This window comes from Piliocolobus tephrosceles, chromosome 7, assembly GCF_002776525.5.
Source record: "Piliocolobus tephrosceles isolate RC106 chromosome 7, ASM277652v3, whole genome shotgun sequence".
Classification (NCBI taxonomy): Eukaryota; Metazoa; Chordata; class Mammalia; order Primates; family Cercopithecidae; genus Piliocolobus; species Piliocolobus tephrosceles.
Window position 1 is genome coordinate 123,956,536 of NC_045440.1, and position 14,320 is coordinate 123,970,855.

At 33.9% G+C, this 14,320-nt stretch overlaps 1 protein-coding gene across 3 annotated transcripts in view; it reads left to right on the plus strand.

The window, feature by feature from the left end:
• MTBP (MDM2 binding protein) overlaps nucleotides 1-14,320 on the plus strand; it is a 78,312-nt gene that overhangs the window by 47,345 nt on the left and 16,647 nt on the right. For all 3 annotated transcript variants that reach the window (XM_023224685.1, XM_023224676.1, XM_023224692.1), the window contains exons 14-16: nucleotides 4,959-5,120; nucleotides 9,883-10,000; nucleotides 14,083-14,238. In XM_023224685.1, the coding sequence (XP_023080453.1) occupies nucleotides 4,959-5,120; nucleotides 9,883-10,000; nucleotides 14,083-14,238 (436 nt within the window). The remainder of the gene's footprint in view (nucleotides 1-4,958; nucleotides 5,121-9,882; nucleotides 10,001-14,082; nucleotides 14,239-14,320) is intronic.

The window sequence follows — 14,320 nt, forward strand, 5'->3', positions numbered from 1 at the left end:
AGTACTTAAAGCAATGCAGTTAACTTATTTGTACATGATGAAAACTAAAGAATATAATGGGAATAGCTCTCTTTGGAAAAAAATTAGTGGTTCAGTATCCATACAGAGATTATAATGTTTACAGAAAAACAAAACTTGTTCAAAAAGATTTCCTCAAATTATCAGCAAAACACAGGGTAGACCTCTTACTTTTTTCCAGTATTTTTCTAATACTAAATTAGAAAGAATAGCTAGAAAAATTTGCACAAAAATGTACTCACTAATAACACTGTGGAGGCACTTTGTTTTTTAAAATAACACAAAAATGGAATAAAATTTGTTAGGGCTTAATTTTTAAAATTAGTTTATTTTCATTAATTTTATTTTGAAAATTACATGTGATACTATTTAATTAGAATGATGATATTTAAAATTTATAAGCTTGTGATTTATATTTTACGAAATTCTTTGGTAATTTAGAACTTTCTGTATTTGGAAATATTAAAAATCTTGTTTCACTGATTTTTCAAGAAAAGGCTTGAGAATGCTGAACAATTTTTAAATAAAACACTGTTCAGTATGATACAAGATAAGTGTGAAAACAGCAGTATTATAATTTTGCTCCAGTATTGCAGTCTCTACTCTGAGTTCCTTACATCTTTGTTAAATGTATAAAACCCAGTGCAAAGCTTATGCTCGACCTGCTGATTCCTTTGGATGTTCTGCTTCTACATTTTTCTTTAATAAACCCTTAGTAATTACTAGCTTTTTTAGGAAAATAGCATTCTTATGCTGACTCATTTTTAGACTTTAGTCCAATGTTTTTCTCTCAAATATTTATCTGCCACTTACATGCAAACTCACTTGTGTGGAGATGATGTTTTGCCTAGGTAAATTATCCTACTCATAACTTGTAAACTTTATCTATTTTCTCTCTCCATTTCTTAATCATTAAGGTCAATATGGATTCTTACTCTGTTTTTCAAATTGTAATATAATTGACAGGTTTAATAAATATAGGTGAGGTTCAGGTTCAGATTTGAGTGTGTGTGTGTATATATATATATAAAAAAAAATTTTTTTTTTTTTGAGACAGAATTTTGCTCTGTCACCCAGGCTGGAGTGCAGTGGCACAATCTTAGCTCACTGCAACTTCTACCTCCCGAGTTCAAGTGATTCTTTTGCTTCAGCCTCTCAAGTAGCTGGCATTACAGGCGTGTACCACCATGCCTGGCTAATTTTTGTATTTTTAGTAGAGATGAGGTGTCTCCATGTTGGCCAGGCTGGTCTTGAACTCTTGACCTCAGGTGATCTGTCTGCTTTGGCCTCTCAAAGTGCCAGGATTACAGGAGTGAGCCAACACGCCCAATCAGATTTGAGTATATTTTTAACATTAATAAAAACATAGGGGGTAATTTCTGAAGCAGATTACTTTGTACATCTTCCAGATAAAACCAAACCATCAGTAACTTTTTGTTTTGGAATGGCTCCCAGCAGATTGTGCAGAAAAAGACAATGAGGCTTATGATTTTCTCACTAAGAGGATGTAATAGAGACAGAATATATTATAGCTCTCATTTTACTGTTCCTAATGTTCTTGATTGTGGAAGTTATGTTAGTTACCTTGGGTCAGATCTGGAAGGACCTTATCAATGTCCACCTTGGTGATGCAGGATTTTACAGAGGCTTGTATCATGAAGCTGATGTTCTAAAGTAGAACCTTGACACTGGTTGTCTCCTTCTTCTTCTACTCCCTTGCATTATTTATGTGCTGACCCCAGGTAGTGTAATGTAATAATGCTTTAATCCTCTGTGTCTAAACAGTACAGTGGTTTTTAGGCAGTAAGCTCTTAAAATTAATAAATACGTGTTGTGTTGAATTCTCTATGAACTTTTAGGTTACTATTTTATTGTGGAAGAAAATGTTACTAGACTAGAAGTGTTTTAAAATAGACTATTTTTATCAAAGTAATACGTGGATATAGTTTGAAAAATCAAATGATACTGAAAAAGCTTCAAGAGGCAAACAGCAATGTGCTACCCATGCCTCCCCATCTTTCAGTCCCTGTGTTTATAGACAGCTATCCTCAGCTCTTCCAGGTGGACCCCTATACAATGTACGTATGCTGCTATTTCTTAGATTTATCAGTTTCAGGCATTATCTTAACATCTAACTGTGGAAGATAAAAACTTCCCACGTAATCTTCACATTCTCTTTCTGCTTCTTACAGTGAAGTCATGAATTGTGGTTAAATCAGTGGTTGGCTTTAACATTATTATAATTTTATAAATAAGTTTACTGCAGAGCCATGTAATAAATGATGATCATCAAATCTCTTTTATATAATTCTTTGTTTTTCTTATGGTTGATAATCACCTTATTTTTAATTTGCCTACTCTTCTGTATAGACAAAACATTATTACGTTTTTCCAGAGGCTCCAACATTTCTGCCGCACTCCTATCATTAACATTCATTGTGTGTTCAAATACATCAGTTCCTTTTTATTTCTCTATTGTTTTCTTTCCTGGAGTGTTTCATATTTTGCTCGACTGTGGACTGATTGCATGTTAGACTTGCTAGTATCTTGAAGATTTCCCTTTCCTCTTTTCTTCTTTTGGAATGTTCTTTTTCCTAGACCCCTTATTCTCCTTTTTCTTGGATTATGCCTTTGTTCGGTTGGTGCACTTCTTCCAGTCACTTTTTGAGCAAAAGTTCACGGAGCATAAATTTTTTGAGTTCTTGCGTGTCTGAAAATGTATTTATTTCATGAATAAAATTCTAGGTTAAAAATCATTTTCCCTCAGAATTTCAATGATACTGCTTCATTGTCTTCTGCTTTGCTGTGTTTCTGTTGAGAAGTCAAATATAATTCCTATCCTTTGTAGTAATCTAATTTTGGTTTGTTTGGTTTTTACCCACTTTCTGGTAACTTAGTCTCCAGAAACATTGTCTCTAGAAGGTTTACTTTGAGTCATATTGTGTTTATCTTTCCCCTCTTCCCCACCAGCCCCATTTATTGAGCTTTGTAGTTGATTGGCAATTTAAACGGGAGAGTCATATCTTGAAATCTGAATTTTTTTTATCTTTCAAGAATTTTGTTCCTCCTATTCTCTCTCTCTCTCTCTCTCTCTCTCTCTCTCTCTCTCTGGAGCTCTTACTAGATATTGACTTTTCTGGACAGAATGCCTGATTTTCATTCCTAATTTCATATTACTATGTTTTTGTTCTAGTTTTGGGGGAATATCTTCCATTTTATTTTGCAGCTCTTCTATGGAATTTTTGAAATTTGATCTCTTGTGTGCTCAATTTTAGAGTCATTTCTTGTTCATTGATTTTTTTTTTCTTTATCAAAATATTCTGTACTTATTTCATGGGTGCAGTATCTTCTCATATGTCTATGAGAAAATTATAGCAAACTTTGTTTAGTTTTTTACAATGCTTTTGTTTCTGCTGGACTCCCTTTTTTCTGTTTGCTTGCCTTAGTCTCTCTTTTGGATGTTTTTTAGTTTGGGATTCCAATGAATAATACCCACTTCTCATCCCAACATTTGAACCAACTGAAAAATAAATGTAAGAAATATATAGATGGAGAGAAATTATAGATGAAAGCTGTATTAAAGGATATGGCTTTTTAGATCTATGGCCAAGTTGGCCTCCTCATACATACACCCAGCATTGAACTTTGCCACTGAATGACTGTCAGAGCTAGGTAACTGCAGACCAACCCTGCAGCAGAAGTCTGCAGAGAAAATAAATCCTGAAGACTTGCTCATTCAGATGAAAGTCAGAAGAATCTATCAGAGCATGCTTTGTTCATGACTAGCTCAGTGAGTGATGGGAAGGAAGAGGGGAGCTGAAAGTGTTAACTGAATCAAATCTTTGCATAGGGAAACAAAGAGCTGCCTCTCCCCCTCAACACCTTTCCTTAAATGTCTGGATATTCTTTTCTTTCCATCCTATTTTGAAATGGAAGTTTTGTATGCTTACTTCTAATGTAATATCTGTCAAGCTTCACTATAGTTTGGTGAAGTGACAATTCAACATTTGGTTCAGGAGCTTCTACCCCTAACTTCACCCCAGTGTTGCTATCTATAGTTCTTTTCTCTGACAGCATTCAGTTTAACCAAAGGAGAATCCTCTGATATTTCCAGTGGGGCATTTGTGGATGTTAACTTTGTGGTATCAGGGCTTGGAGTCCAACCTTTCAATGAATAGACTTTTCCTTAATCCCTTAGTTTTAACCCCAGCCTCAATACTAGCTTTTCATATACCTGATGTTCCATACAAAAAAAAAAAAAAAAAAATGCAAGCAGTGGTGCCTAACTCTGAGGAATAGGGGGTTGGGTAGGGGAAGGACCTGGAGTTCTAACTTCTTGTGCTACATCCAGTCCTGTTTCAGTCCAGCATCTCACCACCAACTACTTTGTACTCCTTGGTAGTGCCTCTCTACAGGCATCCAAGGCGACTCTTCCTCTACTTTGCAGACTCACTTACCACTCAGCTGTCATTTATGTCTTCTAAAATTTGTTGAAAAATATCATTATTTGTCATTCTTTCTTTTGTTCTCCTTTTGTATTTCTTTGCTGTGATTTTAGGTTCTGAGAAGAAGAAACGGAAGTGGCCAAGCTACCATATTTAACTGAAAGTCTAACGAGTTTTAGTTCTGCATAAACATGAACATAAGACCATTTTAATGCTCTGCAATATATTTCTGAAGGCTTTTGTAAACCTACCCTTTATCTGTTATCAACTTATAGTATCAATGAATTACTTCTGTTTATCTCACATAACTGGAAATTCTCCCATTATCTACAAATGGGATTAAAGTGAAAGAAGGCCTACAATCCTGAAAACAGGAATGTTGATTTACTAGAGAAATTCACTTGTTTTACTTCTGAAAATATTTTCCTCAAAAGAGTAGTAGATGAGGTCGAAAGCGGATAAAAAATTAGTCAATTGTATTGATTTGTCTTATAGAAAGGAGAAAGTTGGCAAAACAGCCTGAAACAGTTTCTGTTGCTGAACTCAAAAGCCTGTTAGTACTCACAAGGAAACACTTTTTAGATTATTTTGATGCTGTGATTCCTAAAATGATTCCAAGAAAGATGGACAAATTGAAAACCTTCAATATATTAAATGGTAAGTTTTCTATTACTTTAAATTTTAGTTCTTTGTGTATGTGTGTGTGTGTGACAACTATGACATTTATTATTAAAACTTATAAAATGTATTGGTCAAATCAAAATATATTTCACAGGTTTAAATAATAATAGATACTTATATAGATGCAAGTATGTATGTATATGTGATGAACTGTATTACTCATTATTTAAACATTGTAAATTTTCTAGTAACTTTTTTCATTAATGTGTTCAGTGTAATTGCTTTTGGGCAAAGGAAGAAGCACTTTAAGATGATGCCTCTCTTTAGTCTTACTAAGCTACTGAAATGTGTGAATTTCTATTAAGCTACATTTCCACAAAGTGTGGAAAGCAAAATCTAGTAAATCATAGTAATCATAGTAAATTTAATAGAGGTAAAAGTCCATATGATAAGATGACGCATATTTAACATTCGGTAGGGGAGGAACAGTCAGACTTCACTTAGACGGCTGGAAATCATTTCATTATTTAGTTGTATTTCTTTCTGCTTTCCTGAGTTCCAGTGTTGTGATAAATTTGAAAAACCTTGTTTAAGTACACAGGCTGTGGAGCTAAACTGTCAGGGTTCAAATCTCACTTTTGTTACTTGCTAACCAAATGTCTTTAGGCAAGTTATTCATCTCTATGCCTGTTTTGTCATGTTTAAAATGGGAATAATAATATAACCCACTTATTAGGATTATTGTGAGGATTAGTAGGGTTATTGTGAGGATTGAGTGAGTTGATACCTGTAAAACACTTAACACAAACACCAAAAAAGATGTTACTTGTTTTATCATTATCATCACCATTGCATATTAGTACCCAAGTTAAATAGCATACAGAGTAATCTGAAAGGTGCTGGAGACATTATTAGATTACTTGTAAATGGGGGATGTGTTCAATAAGTGAGAGACCATAGCTCCATGTATAGCATGGACTCTGGAGCAAGACTAGCAGCTTACTTGCTGTGTGACCTTGGGCATGTTTTCTGATCTTTTTGCCTCTGCTTCTTTATCTTTAAATTAGGGATGACATAGGTTGTTATGGAGATTAAATTAATTATTCTTAAATTGCTTAGGCAGTTGCCTAGTATAAAGTAAGTGCTGGTTAAATAAATATGAATTTTGAGGAGAGAATTGCAAGTAGGGTAGAATAGTCATGAAGGCTGGTTAGGAGCCAAGGAACTTGATGTAGGTCTTGAATGATGCATAAGATCTAGATAGAAGATAAGATGTGCCAGGTAGAAGCACCATATTCATGGTCATGGAGGTAAGAAAAGGCAAACCGAGATCAAGAGAGAGATTGGCTTACCAGAGGATTTGTATGGGAGATAAGGGTTGAAAGATAGGAAGGGCTCAAATAATTGCTAGGACTTTTATATAAGTTTAAGGATATATATCTTAAAGTTACCTGTACAAAGGACGCTTGACACTGAGCTGCAGGAGAGCTCATCTTAAAATCAAAAAGGTTTGAGCAAAGGATCAACACAATCTACAGTCAGATTATGTCACTCCTTTGCCCAGACCTTCTTGATTGCTTCTAATTGCACATAGAATGCATCAACCTTCATATGGTTTGTAAAAACCTTACATGATATCTGGCTTCATACTTATTCTAGTACCAGTACATTTCTGTTTCCTTTTAATCACAGGAAGTCCTTTCTTTCCTTGGACACGTTACATTTCTTTCTGCCTCAGGAACATTATATATGCAGTATCCTGTGCCTGGAATTCTTTTCTTCCAGCCTTTACCTGATTAACTGATGATCATTCTTCAGATCTTGATTTAAATGTCACTTTCTCAAAGAGACTTTCCCAGACCTTCCCCAGTTTCCATTGTTTTCTGTTATACTCTCTTCCTGTAATGTTTTTTAAAATTATTGGATCACATTTTAAGATTGTATTTATTGAACAAATGAAAGAAACTTGGAAGATTTTTAGAACCTGAACTGAAATTTGACAGGTTATACATTTGAACATGACTCCTAAGAATGAAGTTGCAATTTTTAACATCTTTTGTCACTTTGATTTGAATAAATACATCTACCTGTAAATTACATAATGAAAGAAACACTACGGCCAATTAGATATCATATTCTGACTCATTTGCAAGCATCCATATTAATTGTTAGTAATTAATAAAGTTATTTAATCTGTTCATTTTTTGGTAAAAACTCTAGCATGTGTAACAATTGGCAAGTCAGTATGTAGAAAATGCCCAATATAACCATTTATTTACACATTGTCACAAAGTTGCTAAAGACTTTGACAAAGTCAAATGTGATATCTGAACTCATAATACAATAACTACAATAACTATCTCCTTTGCATGGGACCACTGGGCACATCAACACACTGCATAAATAAGTTTTCCAGGTAATTCTATCAGATCATTATTTTATTACTTCAAACACTTAAAAGGAATCTTCTGGCATTTATTTATAATTCTTGCTTCATTAATTTGTAATATAACATTTTCTTTGTGATTTATTCATATTTAAGTGTATAAGGTTATAATGGCCTGAATTCATTAACCACATAATGTCATCTCTTTTTGTTTGCTGTAATTTTTGATTTTATAGGTCAGTTTTCCCTGTTTCCCTATTGTGTTGGTTCTATTGTCTATTTCTGTGTTTCTCCTGTAAAATGATTTTTTTTTTAAAGCAGTGTTCTTGGTTTCTCAGACAGCCTTTGTGCTTTTTGGCTGTCAGCATAGCCCAGTGTCTTGACTGCCACATAAATGAAATATTGTGTTTTATTTTATTGTAAGAATTGTATTAAATGATTCCACAAAAGACATGACACATATGAATGTTTTCCCACCTATTTCTTAATATTTAGCCTATGTAATTTATTTTTTAGGCTGTATATTATATTGAAATATTTAGGAACAATTTAATGTTTACTGTTATTTAAGATTGCTTATATTCTTTTATGAACTCATAGCATGAAGCTGTGCAGAAATGTAAGTGATGTTTTTCTTTATACTTTTAGTAGAAAGCCACATTGATATTCAGCAGCATATTATTTTATCATGAAGCTCATTACTCTTTAAAATAGTATTTCACCACCTTTACTAAAAAATGTGAAGTATTGTATTTGCATGGTGTTTAGATAGGGCAATTCAATACAGGTTTTGAAAATATTTTAAACTATTCAAGGTTAAATAGTTTAATAAGTAAAAGAAAGTAAGATAGCAGTTTGCATTCATTTTCATTTGTGTTTCTTGTTTAAAAATTGCTTTACCAGGCCAGGCATGATGGCTCTCGCCTATAGTCCCAGCACTTTGGGAGGCCAAGGTGGATGAATCACTTGAAGCCAGATGTTCGAGACCAACCTGGCCAACGTGGTGAAACTTTTTCTCTACTGAAAATACAAAACTAAGCTGGGCATAGTGGCATGTACCTGTAATCCCAGCTACTCAGGAGCCTGAGGCAGGAGAATTACTTGAACCCAGGAGGCAGAGGTTGCAGTGAGCTGAGATCATGCCACTGCACTCCAGCCTGGGCGACAGAGTGAGACTCCGTCCCTGGGGGGAAAAAAAATTCCTCTACCAAATCATTATTTTCTCAAATGAGTATTTTTTTTTCTTTTTTTTTTTGACACGGAGTCTCACTCTGTCACCCGGGCTGGAGTGCAGTGGCCGGATCTCAGCTCACTGCAAGCTCCGCCTCCCGGGTTCATGCCATTCTCCTGCCCCTGCCTCCCGAGTAGCTGGGACTACAGGCGCCCACCACCACACCCGGCTAGTTTTCTGTATTTTTTAGTAGAGACGGGGTTTCACCGTGTTAGCCAGGATGGTCTGGATCTCCTGACCTCGTGATCCGCCTGTCTCGTCCTCCCAAAGTGCTGGGATTACAGGCTTGAGCCACCGTGCCCGGCCTCAAATGAGTATTTTTGTTAATGTTGATAGTTAGTCAAATAGCTAATGTTCAGTAATTCTGAGTGAGTTTATTAGAATAGTGTTCAAAACAATTCTAAAACCAAATAGTTTTGCAATCCAAAAAGTAGCACAGTTAGTAATTTTGCCAGTGTTAAAACAGTTTGAATATATTAATACTATTAATAATAATTTCTAATAAGAACGGAAACTGTCCCTTTAGGTTTTCATTGAAAATCTCAATATTATCAGCAATCTCAATATTAGTTCACTGCAACATATTATCTAGAAAGATAAGCACACTCTTACATATAATATTTGATTAGTAGAAAATAACATTGAATGTTAGTGATTTGAAGGTGTGTATGTTTAAGCATCTTGCTTTCTCAGAGAGAACATCAGAACATCATAACTTATCTATTATTATTGTAGTTTTGAGAATAAGGTAATCTCTTTTTAAACAATGAATGTTTTGGTCTACTTGTGCTAATTCCTATTTATAATATGAAAATCACACAGAATATCAAATATATTCTCTATAGAGTTATCTTCTTTCCATTTAGAACTATTTTCACCCAAAATAGCAAAGTTATGCTTTTATTCCATAGGAGTCCTAAATAGTACTAAGACAATTTTGTGAATTTTAGCTTATTACTTTTATTATGAGGTGATATTTTATTTTTATTTGCAACAAACATTTCTATGGCCTTTTGCACAGTTTAGGCCATCAGAGAGGTCTTTAATAAATGCCTAAGATAAGTATACCTTTATAGACACACTTACACATACATATGTATGTGTCTATAAATACACATTTTTATTAGCAAAATTCAGTGTGTTAATACTTTTCAGACTTTTGTGTATTTCTTTCACTTTAGATTTTAGTCCAGTGGAACCTAATTTCTCAAGTCTAATGGAAACCAATCCTCTGGAATGGCCAGAAAGGCATGTTCTTCAAAATTTGGAAACTTTTGAAAAAACGAAACAAAAAATGAGGTAATATTTGAATCTGTAGTAAAGCACGTGATAGCTCAGTAATTTGAATGAACTCTTTTTTAAAGTAGTTAAATTATGTTTATGAGATATGAGCAGTTTATAGTTTTATTATAAAAGAAATACATACTGTGAATAGATAATCACTAGAGTAGTATATCAATTAAAAAGGAAGTACTCATCTTGCTCTGCCCTGCACTTGTGCTTTCTAGGTCTGTGTCATCACAGTGTACATTTTGGTGTATAGCCTTTCAGACTGTCTCCAATAAACATACACAGTATATGAAGATATAAAAAAACCTTACTACAAGCACATGTAAAATGAAGTAGAACTACTCGCTTCATTTGAACCACTTTGATCTCTTCCTATTTTACATTCATATATGTTTATACAGTGCCTATTAATGAACTATAGGAGGCAGGATTTTTTGTTTTGTTTTGTTTTGTTTTGTTTTTGTTGTTTTGGTTCAGTACATAGTAGGCCCTTAGTACATAATTGTTAAATGATGGAATAAAAGAGGAGAAGCTAAGCTCTCTTACATTACTTTTCTCCCAAATATTACAAATCACATTTTTATTTTTAGCTTCTCCATGGATAGTATTTTATTACTTGCTATAACTTTGTTTCATACACATGAAACAGACATTTATTGAGTACCAACCGTGTGTCAGGCGCTGGGAATATGAGGAAGAACAAGCTGTTTCTCTGCCCCTCTCATCTAGAGCTTACCTTTTAATGACTGCAGCAATCAAAACAAGTAACTAGACAAGTAAATATAATAATTGTAAATTATTCTGTGTGTAATGAGTGAAATAAAAAGACTGGGGGAGAATAATGTTATTTGTTGTGGGGAGGGAAGTGGTAGTACTCGCTTAGATGAGGTGGATGGTCAGGGAGACCTCTTAGAAGTTACATTTGAACTGAGACCTAATGGATAAATGGGTGAAGTACATTCAGTCACACAGGACCAAATAGGTCCTCATACACAGTTCGGATTTCATTGTAAGTGCATTGGTGGAAGGATTTCATATGAAAGAGTGATGGGATATGATTTTGCAAAAATTTCGCTTTCTTGCGGCAAATAAATTTCAGGAGGGAGAGATTAGAGCAGAGACAGATGGCTCTTTCTGTAGGCTAAGTGAGAGATGACCAATTTCAAACTAGAGCAGTAGTAGTGGGAACAAATTTGGGGGAACAAATTTGGGAGATACGTTGGTGGTAAGCTGGTGAAAAGCTTCCTGTGATGCATTAGATGTGGAATAGAGGGAAAGGAAACAGTGAAGATGATTTAGATCTCTGGCTTCAATCGAGTGAGTGGTGTTCTTCTGGGGTAAATGGGTGGACACTTAGGGTGAGGACAGCTTTGGGGAGAAAAAAATCAAGAATTCTTCTTTAGGGATGATACGTTTGATCTATGAATTATCCGAGTGGAAATAACAAGTGAACTGTGGGGATATCTGGAACTCACTCAATCTGAGTTATCATCAGTAGAGTTTTCCAAATACATGATGGTTGATAAGTCACATGATGAGACCATGAGGAGAAAAGAAATGGAGGCTAAGACCACTCCTTAAGAATCCCTGGTGTTTATAGGTTAGGCAGAAGAAGACAAGAAAGAAGAGTGAGAAAAGTACAGGTTCCCCACAACAGAACCTCAATTTCTTGCCCACCAATTTTAGATGACGTCTTATAACTTCCCACTGGGAAAGATGAGTAATTAACACCCCTATTTTTCTTCCCTTTTTGTCTTCTATCTCTAAACCTTATGCTATTTGCAATATACAACTCTTAATTTTGTTTTTCTTCTCTCCGAGTTCCTATTCTAACTTGGCTGACTCTACCTGCGTATTTGTTATCCTGGTATTTCTTTTTATTATGTTTTAGATTAGTTCTGTATTTTCTTGGATTTCATATATTAAAGAGAAGTCTGATACCAGATCGATTTTTGTTCCTCAATAGGTATTTTATTTTGTCTCTAAAACTTTTACAATTTTCTATTTTCTTTGATTTTCTGAAATTACAAGAGGCCATGGTATGAGATGTTTTAGATTCAAGTCTTTTGTCTTTGTGGCTCTAATAAATATCTTATTTCTTCAATACTATTCTTCCCTTCATTTTATTTTTTTCTTTTCTCTCTGAAATACCTGTTTTAATTAATATTAAACATTCTGGAATGATGTTTCTTAATTTCATTTTTTTCTTAATACTCTATCTCTAACTTTTCTGCTCTATGTTCTGGTAATTTCCTTTATGTTTTCATCTTTTCTGTTAAAATTTTTGATAGTCATATTTTAAATTTCTAATAATTTTCTCTTGTTATTCTGCTGTATTTTTTCTAGCAACCTATTCCTTTATTAATAAGACTTGAGGTGATACTATAAGGATATTAATTAGAATTTTCTTTAAACTTGTTTTATCTGTTTCTCGAATTATCTCATTTTCATTTGCAACTGTTTTATTTGTTCTTCTGGTGTTTTTCTCTTATGTGTAATTTTTCTCCAGTGTCTGGTGGTCCTTGATTGTCTGTTCATAACTAGGAATTTAGGACCATGTTGCTTTCTATAGGTAGTTGGCATGTATTTTCTTTCCATAGGTTTAGTCCTGTTCCCCACGTCTCTCACTTATGTTAATGTTAGGAGAAGGGAGAGCCAGGGTAGAGCATGTTTGTCAGGCTTCACTTTAGGGCATACTTTAGGGTATCATCAGGCAGGAAGCATTGGTGCTTCACCCAGCACTAAATTATTCTGGGCCATCACTGCTGACACTGAGACAGGCACACAGTTCTGTATCTTTACAAATTAGAATCATTCTATAGCTCCTACCCTGCTGGAGTATGATGTCCAGAGAAAATTTGAGTGTTTTGTTGACTGTTTTTATTAGATTAATATTTTCACTTTAAAAACAAAGGAATAGGAAGAGGAAAGAGGCACTGTCAGTATTTTATTGACCCTTAATGTATAGAAGTATGTTTAAAACTGTAATGTCAATATTTTAATCATGTCATTATCAGTAATTATGCTTAATTTGAGTAATAAAATTATCAGGAAATAGTTGAATTAATATAAAGTTAGGAAATTAATTTTCTGTATAGACATTGAAATATTTCCTTTATGCTATGGTAACAGAGCTATGGTGATCTGTGATTCAGTGCATAGTGAAACCTCTAACTGGAAACATCTAACTGAAACTACAGTTTTTCACTTTCCAATATTTAAAACTTTCTGTGAATTTTTGTTTTTTCATTTATAGGTGATAGAGTAGAAATAGTAACTAATTTCGAGTTAGTCTAGTTCTGTCATTTTAAATAGCTGTATCACCCTGAGTCTGTAATATAACTTTTTGTATGTTAGCATCTTTACTTGACAAGTAGGAATAATGATTGCTTTTTAAGCTTGGTGCGGTGATTTTCACTTTACAAAGTACTTATTTTTAGTTATTATTTCATTTTGAGATAAGACCTATTCCATCTTTTTCAAGGAAACTTGTGAGGATTAATAATATATTATATGTAAAGTAGTTTGAAAAAATATAAAGTCCTGCATGTATTTCAGGTATATAATATTGATTCAGTGCTTATTCATAATGTCATAATCATGGCTACAAGAGACTTTGGGGAGATTTCTGATTATTGTCTCATTTCGTGGTTGTGCTTCAAGTAATCTTTCCAGTTCGTGGAAAATTGGAACATTCAGTTGCTTCCCTCAAAAATTTATGTTATTGTGGGATTTCAGAACATACAAGAGAATTTAGATTTAAGTTTTATAGAATTGGTAACTTCACAACACTGAAGGTCATCATTAATAGATAGTGTAATTATGTTTAAGTAGTGAAAATACTACTTGTTGACATGATAATTGCAAGTTTTATTGTGACCTAAAGAGTTTTAAAAACATAGTTAGAAACTAAGTGATTTGCAAATATTTTACTTTATTATCTTTCCTAAATGTTTAATTCTCCAGTGTTCCTGTTGTATTTTTCTGGTTCCTGACTATGGTGAATTTGAATTTACTTTTTTTTTTCTAACTCTGGCTTCTCTCTGGATTGAATCCACTTTTAATAAATCTGCGTAACATTATTTTCCCAGAAGTGGTTCATTACCTCATTCATCTGAACAGTTGCTAGGCCACAAAGAGGGTCCTCGGGACTCAATCACATTATTGGATGCTAAGGAACTGCTGAAGTACTTTACCTCAGATGGATTACCCGTTGGAGATCTTCAACCTTTACCCATTCAAAAGGGGTAGGTTATAAACTTATAATTTACAGTTAACTTTTTAAAAATTACTTTTAAATAAAATTGTGTCTCATTTCCTTAGTTAATT